Source organism: Oncorhynchus nerka, linkage group LG7 (genome assembly GCF_034236695.1).
Source record: "Oncorhynchus nerka isolate Pitt River linkage group LG7, Oner_Uvic_2.0, whole genome shotgun sequence".
Classification (NCBI taxonomy): Eukaryota; Metazoa; Chordata; class Actinopteri; order Salmoniformes; family Salmonidae; genus Oncorhynchus; species Oncorhynchus nerka.
Window position 1 is genome coordinate 96,235,639 of NC_088402.1, and position 12,254 is coordinate 96,247,892.

A 12,254-nucleotide genomic window follows, 5' to 3' on the forward strand; every position below is an offset into this window, starting at 1 on the left:
AGTGACTTGGTGTATAGCGAGAATAGGAGAGGGCCTAGAACAGAGCCCTGGGGACACCAGTGGTGAGAGCACGTGGTGTGGAGACGGATTCTCGCCACGCCACCTGGTAGGAGCGACCTGTCAGGTAGGACGCAATCCAAGCGTGGGCCGCGCCGGAGATGCCCAACTCGGAGAGGGTGGAGAGGAGGATCTGATGGTTCACAGTATCGAAGGCAGCCGATAGGTCTAGAAGGATGAGAGCAGAGGAGAGAGAGTTAGCTTTAGCAGTGCGGAGCGCCTCCGTGATACAGAGAAGAGCAGTCTCAGTTGAATGACTAGTCTTGAAACCTGACTGATTTGGATCAAGAAGGTCATTCTGAGAGAGATAGCGGGAGAGCTGGCCAAGGACGGCACGTTCAAGAGTTTTGGAGAGAAAAGAAAGAAGGGATACTGGTCTGTAGTTGTTGACATCGGAGGGATCGAGTGTAGGTTTTTTCAGAAGGGGTGCAACTCTCGCTCTCTTGAAGACGGAAGGGACGTGGCCAGCGGTCAGGGATGAGTTGATGAGCGAGGTGAGGTAAGGGAGAAGGTCTCCGGAAATGGTCTGGAGAAGAGAGGAGGGGATAGGGTCAAGCGGGCAGGTTGTTGGGCGGCCGGCCGTCACAAGACGCGAGATTTCATCTGGAGAGAGAGGGAGAAAGAGGTCAGAGCACAGGGTAGGGCAGTGTGAGCAGAACCAGCGGTGTCGTTTGACTTAGCAAACGAGGATCGGATGTCGTCGACCTTCTTTTCAAAATGGTTGACGAAGTCATCTGCAGAGAGGGAGGAGGGGGGGGGGGAGGATTCAGGAGGGAGGAGAAGGTTGCAAAGAGCTTCCTAGGGTTAGAGGCAGATGCTTGGAATTTAGAGTGGTAGAAAGTGGCTTTAGCAGCAGAGAGAGAAGAGGAAAATGTAGAGAGGAGGGAGTGAAAGGATGTCAGGTCCGCAGGGAGGCGAGTTTTCCCAGATCTCTCTACCCAGCCAGAGGTCATCCCCCTACCCAGCCAGAGGTCATCCCCCTACCCAGCCAGAGGTCATCCCCCTACCCAGCCAGAGGTCATCTCTCTACTCAGCCAGAGGTCATCTCCCTGCCCAGCCAGAGGTCATCTCCCTGCACAGCCAGAGGTCATCTCTTTACTCAGCCAGAGGTCATCTCCCTACCAAGCCAGAGGTATCTCTTTATCCAGCCAGAGGTCATCTCCCTACCCAGCCAGAGGTCATCTCCCTACTCAGCCAGAGGTCATCTCTCTACCCAGCCAGAGGTCATCTCTCTACCCAGCCAGAGGTCATCCCCCTACCCAGCCAGAGGTTATCTCTCTACTCAGTCAGAGGTCATCTCTCTACTCAGCCAGAGGTCATCTCTCTACTCAGCCAGAGGTCATCTCCTTACCCAGCCAGAGGTCATCTCCTTACCCAGCCAGAGGTCATCTCCCTACCCAGCCAGAGGTCATCCCCCTCCCAGCCAGAGGTCATCCCCCTACCCAGCCAGAGGTCATCTCTCTACTCAGCCAGAGGTCATCTCTCTACTCAGCCAGAGGTCATCTCCCTGCCCAGCCAGAGGTCATCTCCCTGCACAGCCAGAGGTCATCTCCTTACTCAGCCAGAGGTCATCTCCCTACCAAGCCAGAGGTCATCTCCTTACTCAGCCAGAGGTCATCTCCTTACCCAGCCAGAGGTCATCTCCCTGCCCAGCCAGAGGTCATCTCCCTGCCCAGCCAGAGGTCATCTCCCTACCCAGCCAGAGGTCATCTCCCTGCCCAGCCAGAGGTCATCTCTCTACCCAGCCAGAGGTCATCTCCCTGCCCAGCCAGAGGTCATCTCTCTACCCAGCCAGAGGTCATCTCCCTACCCAGCCAGAGGTCATCTCCCTACCCAGCCAGAGGTCATCTCCCTACCCATCCAGAGGTCATCTCCCTACCCAGCCAGAGGTCATCTCCCTACTCAGCCAGAGGTCAACTCCCTACTCAGCCAGATGTCATCTCCTTACTCAGCCAGAGGTCATCTCTCTACCCAGCCAGAGGTCATCTCTCTACCCAGCCAGAGGTCATCCCCCTACCCAGCCAGAGGTCATCTATCTACTCAGCCAGAGGTCATCTCGCTACCCAGCCAGAGGTCATCTCTCTACCCAGCCAGAGGTCATCTCCCTACCCAGCCAGAGGTCATCTCGCTACCCAGCCAGAGGTTGGGGTCAATTACATTTAAATTCTAGTAAGAAACTGAAATTCTATTTCCAAAAATGCTTCCTGAATTGACTGAATTGAAATGGAATTGACCCGAACCCTGCAAGTGGTCGCCTTTACTAAAACTCTGTTCCACCATCCGTCCATCCCATACTGTGAGCTCCAGACAGACCCTCAGCGTACCTTGTGGTTCCCCCAGAGTCGAGCTAGTCCGTTGGGGTCGACCACCCTGAACACCAGGCTCTCCTGGTCCTCCCAGCGGATGAAGGGCTGGTAGCGCTGGTCTGACAACAGCTGGTACACATAGTCCCACAGCAACCTGCAGTCTACACAGAGAGAGAGAGAGCGAGAGAGAGAGCTACAGTGGGTCTGTGTGTGTGTGTGTGTGTTACCTGGGATCTTGCCGTTGGCCTCTCTAGGTGGGACTTCTCTCTCAGTCCTCTCCTGATTGGACAGGTTGAGAGGCTCCTCCTCCTGGGAGCTAGGGATTGTGGGATGACACTTCGACACATCTGAGAGAAAGAGATTTTTATTGTTTATTTCACTTTAGTTTATTATTTTATTCACTTGCTTTGGCAATGTTAACACATGTTTCCCATCTCAATAAAGCCTGTTGAATTGAATTGAGAGAGCGAGAGATCACAAACATATTAAAATGCATGTTCACCAGCAGTTGATGTGCAGAGTGCTTGGTACTCACCAGTGTGTGTGTGTGTGTGTGTGTGTGTGTGTGTGTGTGTGTGTGTGTGTGTTAATAACTGAACAATCTGTGTGTGTTGTGCAGAGTGTGTGTACTAGATGGCTGCTGGACCATTGGGCAGAAAAGCTACACCTCTATTGGATTAGGAGACTAGATAGACAGAGAGGAGTGGGGGGAGACAGAGAGGAGAGAGGGGGAGAGGGGGGAGACAGAGAGAGAGGAGAGAGGAGGGAGACAGAGAGGAGAGAGGGGGAGACAGAGAGGAGAGAGAGGGGAGACAGAGAGGAGAGAGACAGAGAGGAGAGAGAGGGGAGACAGAGAGGAGAGAGAGGGGAGACAGAGAGGAGAGAGAGGGGAGACAGAAAGGAGAGAGACAGAGAGGAGAGAGAGGGGAGACAGAGAGGAGAGAGAGGGGAGACAGAGAGGAGAGACAGGGGAGACAGAGAGGAGAGAGAGGGGAGACAGAGAGGAGAGAGACAGAGAGGAGAGAGAGGGGAGACAGAGAGGAGAGACAGGGGAGACAGAGAGGAGAGACAGGGGAGACAGAGAGAAGAGAGAGGGGAGACAGAGAGGAGAGACAGGGGAGACAGAGAGGAGAGAGAGGGGAGACAGAGAGGAGAGAGACAGGGGAGACAGAGAGGAGAGACAGGGGAGACAGAGAGGAGAGACAGGGGAGACAGAGAGGAGAGAGACAGAGAGGAGAGACAGGGGAGACAGAGAGGAGAGAGACAGAGAGGAGAGACAGGGGAGACAGAGAGGAGAGAGACAGAGAGGAGAGACAGGGAGACAGAGAGGAGAGACAGGGAGACAGAGAGGAGAGACAGGGGAGACAGAGAGGAGAGACAGGGGGAGACAGAGAGGAGAGACAGGGGAGACAGAGAGGAGAGAGAGGGGAGACAGAGAGGAGAGAGAGGGGAGACAGAGAGGAGACAGAGAGGAGAGACAGGGGAGACAGAGAGGAGAGACAGGGGAGACAGAGAGGAGAGAGAGGGGAGACAGAGAGGAGAGACAGAGAGGAGAGACAGGGGAGACAGAGAGGAGAGACAGGGGAGACAGAGAGGAGAGACAGGGGAGACAGAGAGGAGAGACAGGGGAGACAGAGAGGAGAGAGACAGAGAGGAGAGACAGGGAGACAGAGAGGAGAGAGACAGAGAGGAGAGACAGGGAGACAGAGAGGAGAGACAGGGGAGACAGAGAGGAGAGACAGGGGAGACAGAGAGGAGAGACAGGGGAGACAGAGAGGAGAGAGACAGAGAGGAGAGACAGGGGAGACAGAGAGGAGAGAGACAGAGAGGAGAGACAGGGGAGACAGAGAGGAGAGACAGGGGAGACAGAGAGGAGAGACAGAGGAGACAGAGAGGAGAGACAGGGGAGACAGAGAGGAGAGACAGGGGAGACAGAGAGGAGAGACAGGGGAGACAGAGAGGAGAGACAGGGGAGACAGAGAGGAGAGACAGGGGAGACAGAGAGGAGAGAGAGGGGAGACAGAGAGGAGAGACAGGGGAGACAGAGAGGAGAGACAGGGGAGACAGAGAGGAGAGACAGGGGAGACAGAGAGGAGAGACAGGGGAGACAGAGAGGAGAGAGACAGAGAGGAGAGAGAGGAGAGAGACAGAGAGGAGAGAGAGGGGAGACAGAGAGGAGAGACAGGGGAGACAGAGAGGAGAGACAGGGGAGACAGAGAGGAGAGAGAGGGGAGACAGAGAGGAGAGAGAGAGGGAGACAGAGAGGAGAGACAGGGGAGACAGAGAGGAGAGACAGGGGAGACAGAGAGGAGAGACAGGGAGGGGAGACAGAGAGGAGAGACAGGGAGGGAGACAGAGAGGAGAGATGGGGGAACAGAGAGGAGAGAGACAGAGAGGGAGACAGAGGAGAGAGGGGGAGACAGAGAGGAGAGAGACAGAGAGGAGGGAGGGGGAGACAGAGAGGAGAGAGACAGAGAGGAGGGAGGAGAGAGACAGAGAGGAGGGAGGGGGAGACAGAGAGGAGAGAGACAGAGAGGAGGGAGGAGAGAGACAGAGAGGAGGGAGGAGAGAGACAGAGAGGAGGGAGGAGAGAGACAGAGAGGAGGAGGAGAGAGACAGAGAGGAGGGAGGGGGAGACAGAGAGGAGGGAGGAGAGAGACAGAGAGGAGGGAGGAGAGAGACAGAGGGAGGGAGGAAAGAGACAGAGAGGAGGGAGGGGGAGACAGAGAGGAGAGAGACAGAGAGGAGGGAGGAGAGAGACAGAGAGGAGGGAGGGGGAGACAGAGAGGAGAGAGACAGAGAGGAGGGAGGAGAGAGACAGAGAGGAGGGAGGGGGGAGACAGAGAGGAGAGACAGGGGAGACAGAGAGGATAGACAGGGGATACAGAGAGGAGAGACAGGGAGGGGAGACAGAGAGGAGAGACAGGGAGGGGAGACAGAGAGGAGAGATGGGGGAGACAGAGAGGAGAGAGACAGAGAGGGGAGACAGAGGAGAGAGGGGAGACAGAGAGGAGGGAGGGGGGAGACAGAGAGGAGAGAGGGGGGAGAGAGAGAGGAGAGACAGAGAGGAGAGAGGGGGAGACAGAGAGAGAGAGACAGAGAGGAGAGAGGGGAGACAGAGAGGAGAGAGGGGAGACAGAGAGGAGAGAGACAGAGAGGGAGATGGGGGAAACAGAGAGGAGAGAGACAGAGAGGGAGACAGAGGAGAGAGGGGGAGACAGAGAGGAGAGAGACAGAGAGGAGGGAGGGGGAGACAGAGAGGAGAGAGGGGGAGAGGGGGAGACAGAGAGGAGAGAGGAGGGAGACAGAGAGGAGAGAGGGGGAGACAGAGAGGAGAGAGAGGGGAGACAGAGAGGAGAGAGACAGAGAGGAGAGAGACAGAGAGGAGGGAGGGGGAGACAGAGAGGAGAGAGGGGGAGAGGGGGGAGACAGAGAGGAGAGAGGAGGGAGACAGAGAGGAGAGAGGGGGGAGACAGAGAGGAGAGACAGGGGAGACAGAGAGGAGAGACAGGGGAGACAGAGAGACAGAGAGGAGAGAGAGGGGAGACCGAGAGGAGAGAGAGGGGAGACAGAGAGGAGAGACAGGGGAGACAGAGAGGAGAGAGAGGGGAGACAGAGAGGAGAGACAGGGGAGACAGAGAGGAGAGACAGGGGAGACAGAGAGGAGAGAGAGGGGAGACAGAGAGGAGAGACAGGGGAGACAGAGAGGAGAGACAGGGGAGACAGAGAGGAGAGACAGGGAGGGGAGACAGAGAGGAGAGACAGGGAGGGGAGACAGAGAGGAGAGATGGGGGAACAGAGAGGAGAGAGACAGAGAGGGGAGACAGAGGAGAGAGGGGGGAGACAGAGAGGAGAGAGACAGAGAGGAGGGAGGGGGAGACAGAGAGGAGAGAGACAGAGAGGAGGGAGGAGAGAGACAGAGAGGAGGGAGGGGGAGACAGAGAGGAGAGAGACAGAGAGGAGGGAGGAGAGAGACAGAGAGGAGGGAGGAGAGAGACAGAGAGGAGGGAGGAGAGAGACAGAGAGGAGGGAGGAGAGAGAAAGAGAGGAGGGAGGGGGGAGACAGAGAGGAGGGAGGAGAGAGACAGAGGGAGGGAGGAGAGAGACAGAGAGGAGGGAGGGGGAGACAGAGAGGAGAGAGACAGAGAGGAGGGAGGAGAGAGACAGAGAGGAGGGAGGGGGAGACAGAGAGGAGAGACAGGGAGACAGAGAGGATAGACAGGGGAGACAGAGAGGAGAGACAGGGGAGACAGAGAGGAGAGACAGGGAGGGGAGACAGAGAGGAGAGACAGGGAGGGAGACAGAGAGGAGAGATGGGGGAGACAGAGAGGAGAGAAACAGAGAGGGAGACAGAGGAGAGAGAGGGGAGACAGAGAGGAGGGAGGGGAGACAGAGAGGAGAGAGGGGGAGAGAGAGAGGAGAGACAGAGAGGAGAGAGGGGGAGACAGAGAGGAGAGACAGAGAGGAGAGAGGGGGAGACAGAGAGGAGAGAGGGGGAGACAGAGAGGAGAGAGACAGAGAGGGGAGATGGGGGAGACAGAGAGGAGAGAGACAGAGAGGGGAGACAGAGGAGAGAGGGGGAGACAGAGAGGAGAGAGACAGAGAGGAGGGAGGGGGAAGACAGAGAGGAGAGAGGGGAGAGGGGGAGACAGAGAGGAGAGAGGGGAGACAGAGAGGAGAGAGAGGGGAGACAGAGAGGAGAGAGACAGAGAGGAGAGAGGGGGAGACAGAGAGGGAGAGAGAGGGAGACAGAGAGGGGAGACAGAGAGGAGAGAGAGGGGAGACAGAGAGGAGAGAGAGGGGAGACAGAGAGGAGAGAGACAGGGGGAGACAGAGAGGAGAGACAGGGGAGACAGAGAGGAGAGAGAGAGAGGAGAGAGACAGGGGAGACAGAGAGGAGAGACAGGGGAGACAGAGAGGAGAGACAGGGGAGACAGAGAGGAGAGACAGGGGAGACAGAGAGGAGAGACAGGGGGGACAGAGAGGAGAGACAGGGGAGACAGAGAGGAGAGAGACAGAGAGGAGAGACAGGGGAGACAGAGAGGAGAGAGACAGAGAGGAGAGACAGGGGAGACAGAGAGGAGAGAGACAGAGAGGAGAGACAGGGGAGACAGAGAGGAGAGACAGGGGAGACAGAGAGGAGAGAGAGGGGAGACAGAGAGGAGAGACAGGGGAGACAGAGAGGAGAGACAGGGGAGACAGAGAGGAGAGAGACAGGGGAGACAGAGAGGAGAGACAGGGGAGACAGAGAGGAGAGAGACAGAGAGGAGAGACAGGGGAGACAGAGAGGAGAGACAGGGGAGACAGAGAGGAGAGAGAGAGGAGACAGAGAGGAGAGACAGGGGAGACAGAGAGGAGAGACAGGGGAGACAGAGAGGAGAGACAGGGGAGACAGAGAGGAGAGAGAGGGGAGACAGAGAGGAGAGACAGGGGAGACAGAGAGGAGAGAGAGGGGAGACAGAGAGGAGAGACAGGGGAGACAAAGAGGAGAGACAGGGGAGACAGAGAGGAGAGACAGGGGAGACAGAGAGGAGAGACAGGGGAGACAGAGAGGAGAGACAGGGGAGACAGAGAGGAGAGAGAGGGGAGACAGAGAGGAGACAGAGAGGAGAGACAGGGGAGACAGAGAGGAGAGACAGGGGAGAGAGACAGAGAGGAGAGACAGGGGAGAGAGACAGAGAGGAGAGAGAGGGAGACAGAGAGGAGGAGAGAGGGAGACAGAGAGGAGAGACAGGGGAGACAGAGAGGAGAGAGAGGGGAGACAGAGAGGAGAGAGAGGAGACAGAGAGGAGAGACAGGGGAGACAGAGAGGAGAGACAGGGGAGACAGAGAGGAGAGAGAGGGGAGACAGAGAGGAGAGACTGGGAGGGGAGACAGAGAGGAGAGACAGGGAGGGGGAGACAGAGAGGAGAGATGGGGGGAGACAGAGAGGAGAGACAGGGGAGACAGAGAGGAGAGAGAGGGGAGCCAGAGAGGAGAGACAGGGGAGACAGAGAGGAGAGAGAGGAGACAGAGAGGAGAGACAGGGGAGACAGAGAGGAGAGACAGGGGAGACAGAGAGGAGAGACAGGGAGACAGAGAGGAGAGACAGGGGAGACAGAGAGGAGAGAGAGGGAGACAGAGAGGAGAGAGAGGGAGACAGAGAGGGAGACAGAGAGGAGAGAGAGGGGAGACAGAGAGGAGAGAGAGGGGAGACAGAGAGGAGAGAGAGGAGAGAGACAGAGAGGAGAGAGAGGAGAGAGACAGAGAGGAGAGAGAGGGGAGACAGAGAGGAGAGAGAGGGGAGACAGAGAGGAGGGAGAGGAGAGAGACAGAGAGGAGAGAGAGGGGAGACAGAGAGGAGAGAGAGGGGAGACAGAGAGGGAGACAGAGAGGAGAGAGAGGGAGACAGAGAGGAGAGAGGGGGAGACAGAGAGGAGAGAGACAGGGGGAGACAGAGAGGAGAGACAGGGGAGACAGAGAGGAGAGAGAGAGGGAGAGAGACAGGGGAGACAGAGAGGAGAGACAGGGGAGACAGAGAGGAGAGACAGGGGAGACAGAGAGGAGAGACAGGGAGACAGAGAGGAGAGACAGGGGGGACAGAGAGGAGAGACAGGGGAGACAGAGAGAGAGAGACAGAGAGGAGAGACAGGGAGACAGAGAGGAGAGAGACAGAGAGGAGAGACAGGGGAGACAGAGAGGAGAGAGACAGAGAGGAGAGACAGGGGAGACAGAGAGGAGAGACAGGGGAGACAGAGAGGAGAGACAGGGGAGACAGAGAGGAGAGAGAGGGGAGACAGAGAGGAGAGACAGGGGAGACAGAGAGGAGAGACAGGGAGACAGAGAGGAGAGAGACAGGGGAGACAGAGAGGAGAGACAGGGGAGACAGAGAGGAGAGAGACAGAGAGGAGAGACAGGGGAGACAGAGAGGAGAGAGACAGAGAGGAGAGACAGGGGAGACAGAGAGAGAGAGACAGGGAGACAGAGAGGAGAGAGAGAGGAGACAGAGAGGAGAGACAGGGAGACAGAGAGGAGAGACAGGGGAGACAGAGAGGAGAGACAGGGGAGACAGAGAGGAGAGAGAGGGGAGACAGAGAGGAGAGAGAGGGGAGACAGAGAGGAGAGACAGGGGAGACAGAGAGGAGAGACAGGGGAGACAGAGAGGAGAGACAGGGGAGACAGAGAGGAGAGAGAGGGAGACAGAGAGGAGAGACAGGGGAGACAGAGAGGAGAGACAGGGAGACAGAGAGGAGAGAGAGGGGGAGACAGAGAGGAGAGACAGGGAGGGAGACAGAGAGGAGAGACAGGGAGGGGAGACAGAGAGGAGAGATGGGGGAGACAGAGAGGAGAGACAGGGGAGACAGAGAGGAGAGAGAGGGGAGCCAGAGAGGAGAGACAGGGGAGACAGAGAGGAGAGAGAGGGGAGACAGAGAGGAGAGACAGGGGAGACAGAGAGGAGAGACAGGGAGGGGAGACAGAGAGGAGAGACAGGGAGGGGAGACAGAGAGGAGAGATGGGGGAGACAGAGAGGAGAGACAGGGGAGACAGAGAGGAGAGAGAGGGGAGCCAGAGAGGAGAGACAGGGGAGACAGAGAGGAGAGAGAGAGGAGACAGAGAGGAGAGACAGGGGAGACAGAGAGGAGAGACAGGGGAGACAGAGAGGAGAGACAGGGGAGACAGAGAGGAGAGACAGGGGAGACAGAGAGGAGAGACAGGGAGACAGAGAGGAGAGAGAGGGAGACAGAGAGGAGAGACAGGGAGACAGAGAGGAGAGACAGGGGAGACAGAGAGGAGAGACAGGGGAGACAGAGAGGAGAGACAGGGGAGACAGAGAGGAGAGAGAGGGGAGACAGAGAGGAGAGACAGGGGAGACAGAGAGGAGACAGAGAGGAGAGACAAAGAGGAGAGACAGGGGAGACAGAGAGGAGAGACAGGGAGGGAGACAGAGAGGAGAGACAGGGAGGGGAGACAGAGAGGAGAGATGGGGGAGACAGAGAGGAGAGAGACAGAGAGGGGAGACAGAGGAGAGAGGGGGGGACCGAGAAGAGAGAGACAGAGAGGAGGGAGGGGGAGACAGAGAGAGAGAGACAGAGAGGAGGGAGGAGAGAGACAGAGAGGAGGGAGGGGGAGACAGAGAGGGAGAGAGACAGAGAGGAGGGAGGAGAGAGACAGAGAGGAGGGAGGAGAGAGACAGAGAGGAGGGAGGAGAGAGACAGAGAGGAGGGAGGGGGGAGACAGAGAGGAGGGAGGAGAGAGACAGAGAGGAGGGAGGAGAGAGACACAGAGGGAGGAGAGAGACAGAGAGGAGGGAGGAGAGAGACAGAGAGGAGGGAGGGGCGGAGACAGAGAGGAGAGAGACAGAGAGGAGGGAGGAGAGAGACAGAGAGGTGGGAGGGGGAGACAGAGAGGGGAGACAGAGAGGGAGAGACAGGGGAGACAGAGAGGAGAGACAGGGGAGACAGAGAGGAGAGACAGGGAGGGGAGACAGAGAGGAGAGACAGGGAGGGGAGACAGAGAGGAGAGATGGGGGAGACAGAGAGGAGAGAGACAGAGAGGGGAGACAGAGGAGAGAGGGGGAGACAGAGAGGAGAGAGACAGAGAGGAGGGAGGGGGAGACAGGGAGGAGAGAGGGGGAGAGAGAGGAGAGACAGAGAGGAGAGAGGGGGGAGACAGAGAGGAGAGAGACAGAGAGGAGGGAGGGGGAGACAGAGAGGAGAGAGGGGAGACAGAGAGGAGAGAGACAGAGAGGAGAGATGGGGAGACAGAGAGGAGAGAGACAGAGAGGGAGACAGAGGAGAGAGGGGGAGACAGAGAGGAGAGAGACAGAGAGGAGGGAGGGGGAGACAGAGAGGAGAGACAGAGAGAGAGAGGGGGAGACAGAGAGGAGAGAGACAGAGAGGAGGGAGGGGGAGACAGAGAGGAGAGAGGGGGAGACAGAGAGGAGAGAGACAGAGAGGAGAGAGACAGAGAGGAGAGAGACAGAGAGGAGAGAGACAGAGAGGAGAGAGGGGGAGACAGAGAGGAGAGAGACAGAGAGGAGAGAGACAGAGAGGAGAGAGGGGGAGACAGAGAGGAGAAAGACAGAGAGGAGAGAGGGGGAGACAGAGAGGAGAGAGACAGAGAGGAGAGAGGGGAGACAGAGAGGAGAGAGACAGAGAGGAGAGAGGGGGAGACAGAGAGGTGAGAGACAGAGAGGAGAGAGGGGGAGACAGAGAGGAGAGAGGGGGAGACAGAGAGGAGAGAGACAGAGAGGAGAGAGACAGAGAGGAGAGAGGGGGAGACAGAGAGGAGAGAGGGGGAGACAGAGAGGAGAGAGGGGGAGACAGAGAGGAGAGACAGAGAGGAGAGACAGAGAGGAGAGAGGGGGAGACAGAGAGGAGAGAGACAGAGAGGAGAGAGTGACAAAGAAAAAGAGAGGAGGGGAGAAGCTAGGAGAGAAAGTGAAAGATAAATATCTTCTCAACAAAGGAGCAGTTGTTCCTGTTTCTAATCCGTGACTGTTACTGCAAGATAACTCTGCAAAGATAGTTTCAATTACAGTGCCTTGACTTCTGCTAGGGTGCTTTCTTCCCTGTGTGATTAGGTGGGGGGGGGACAAAACACACACCCTACTGCCCTCACGGAAACCACCTACAGCTGATCTGTGTGGCTGTGTCAGTGTGTGGCTGTGTGAGTGTGTAGCTGTGTGAGTGTGTGGCTGTGTGGCTGTGTGAGTGTGTGGCTGTGTGGCTGTGTGAGTGTGTGGCTGTGTGAGTGTGTGGCTGTGTAGCTGTGTGAGTGTGTGGCTGTGTCAGTGTGTAGCTGTGTGAGTGTGTGGCTGTGTCAGTGTGTGGCTGTGTGAGTGTGTGGCTGTGTCAGTGTGTGGCTGTGTGGCTGTGTCAGTGTGTGGCTGTGTCAGTGTGTGGCTGTGTG

The 12,254-nt window shown here is 57.3% G+C and overlaps 1 protein-coding gene across 2 annotated transcripts in view; it reads right to left on the reverse strand.

Moving 5' to 3' along the window:
• Positions 1-12,254, reverse strand: part of etv7 (ETS variant transcription factor 7) — an 84,926-nt gene that overhangs the window by 47,727 nt on the left and 24,945 nt on the right. The window contains exons 5-6 of one of the 2 annotated variants that reach the window (XM_065021012.1): positions 2,591-2,710; positions 2,382-2,524 (exon numbers count right to left, since the gene is read on the reverse strand). In XM_065021012.1, coding sequence (XP_064877084.1) covers positions 2,382-2,524; positions 2,591-2,710 — 263 coding nt within the window. Of the gene's footprint in view, positions 1-2,381; positions 2,711-12,254 lie in introns of both variants that reach the window. The other variant, XM_065021011.1, reaches the window with a different exon arrangement.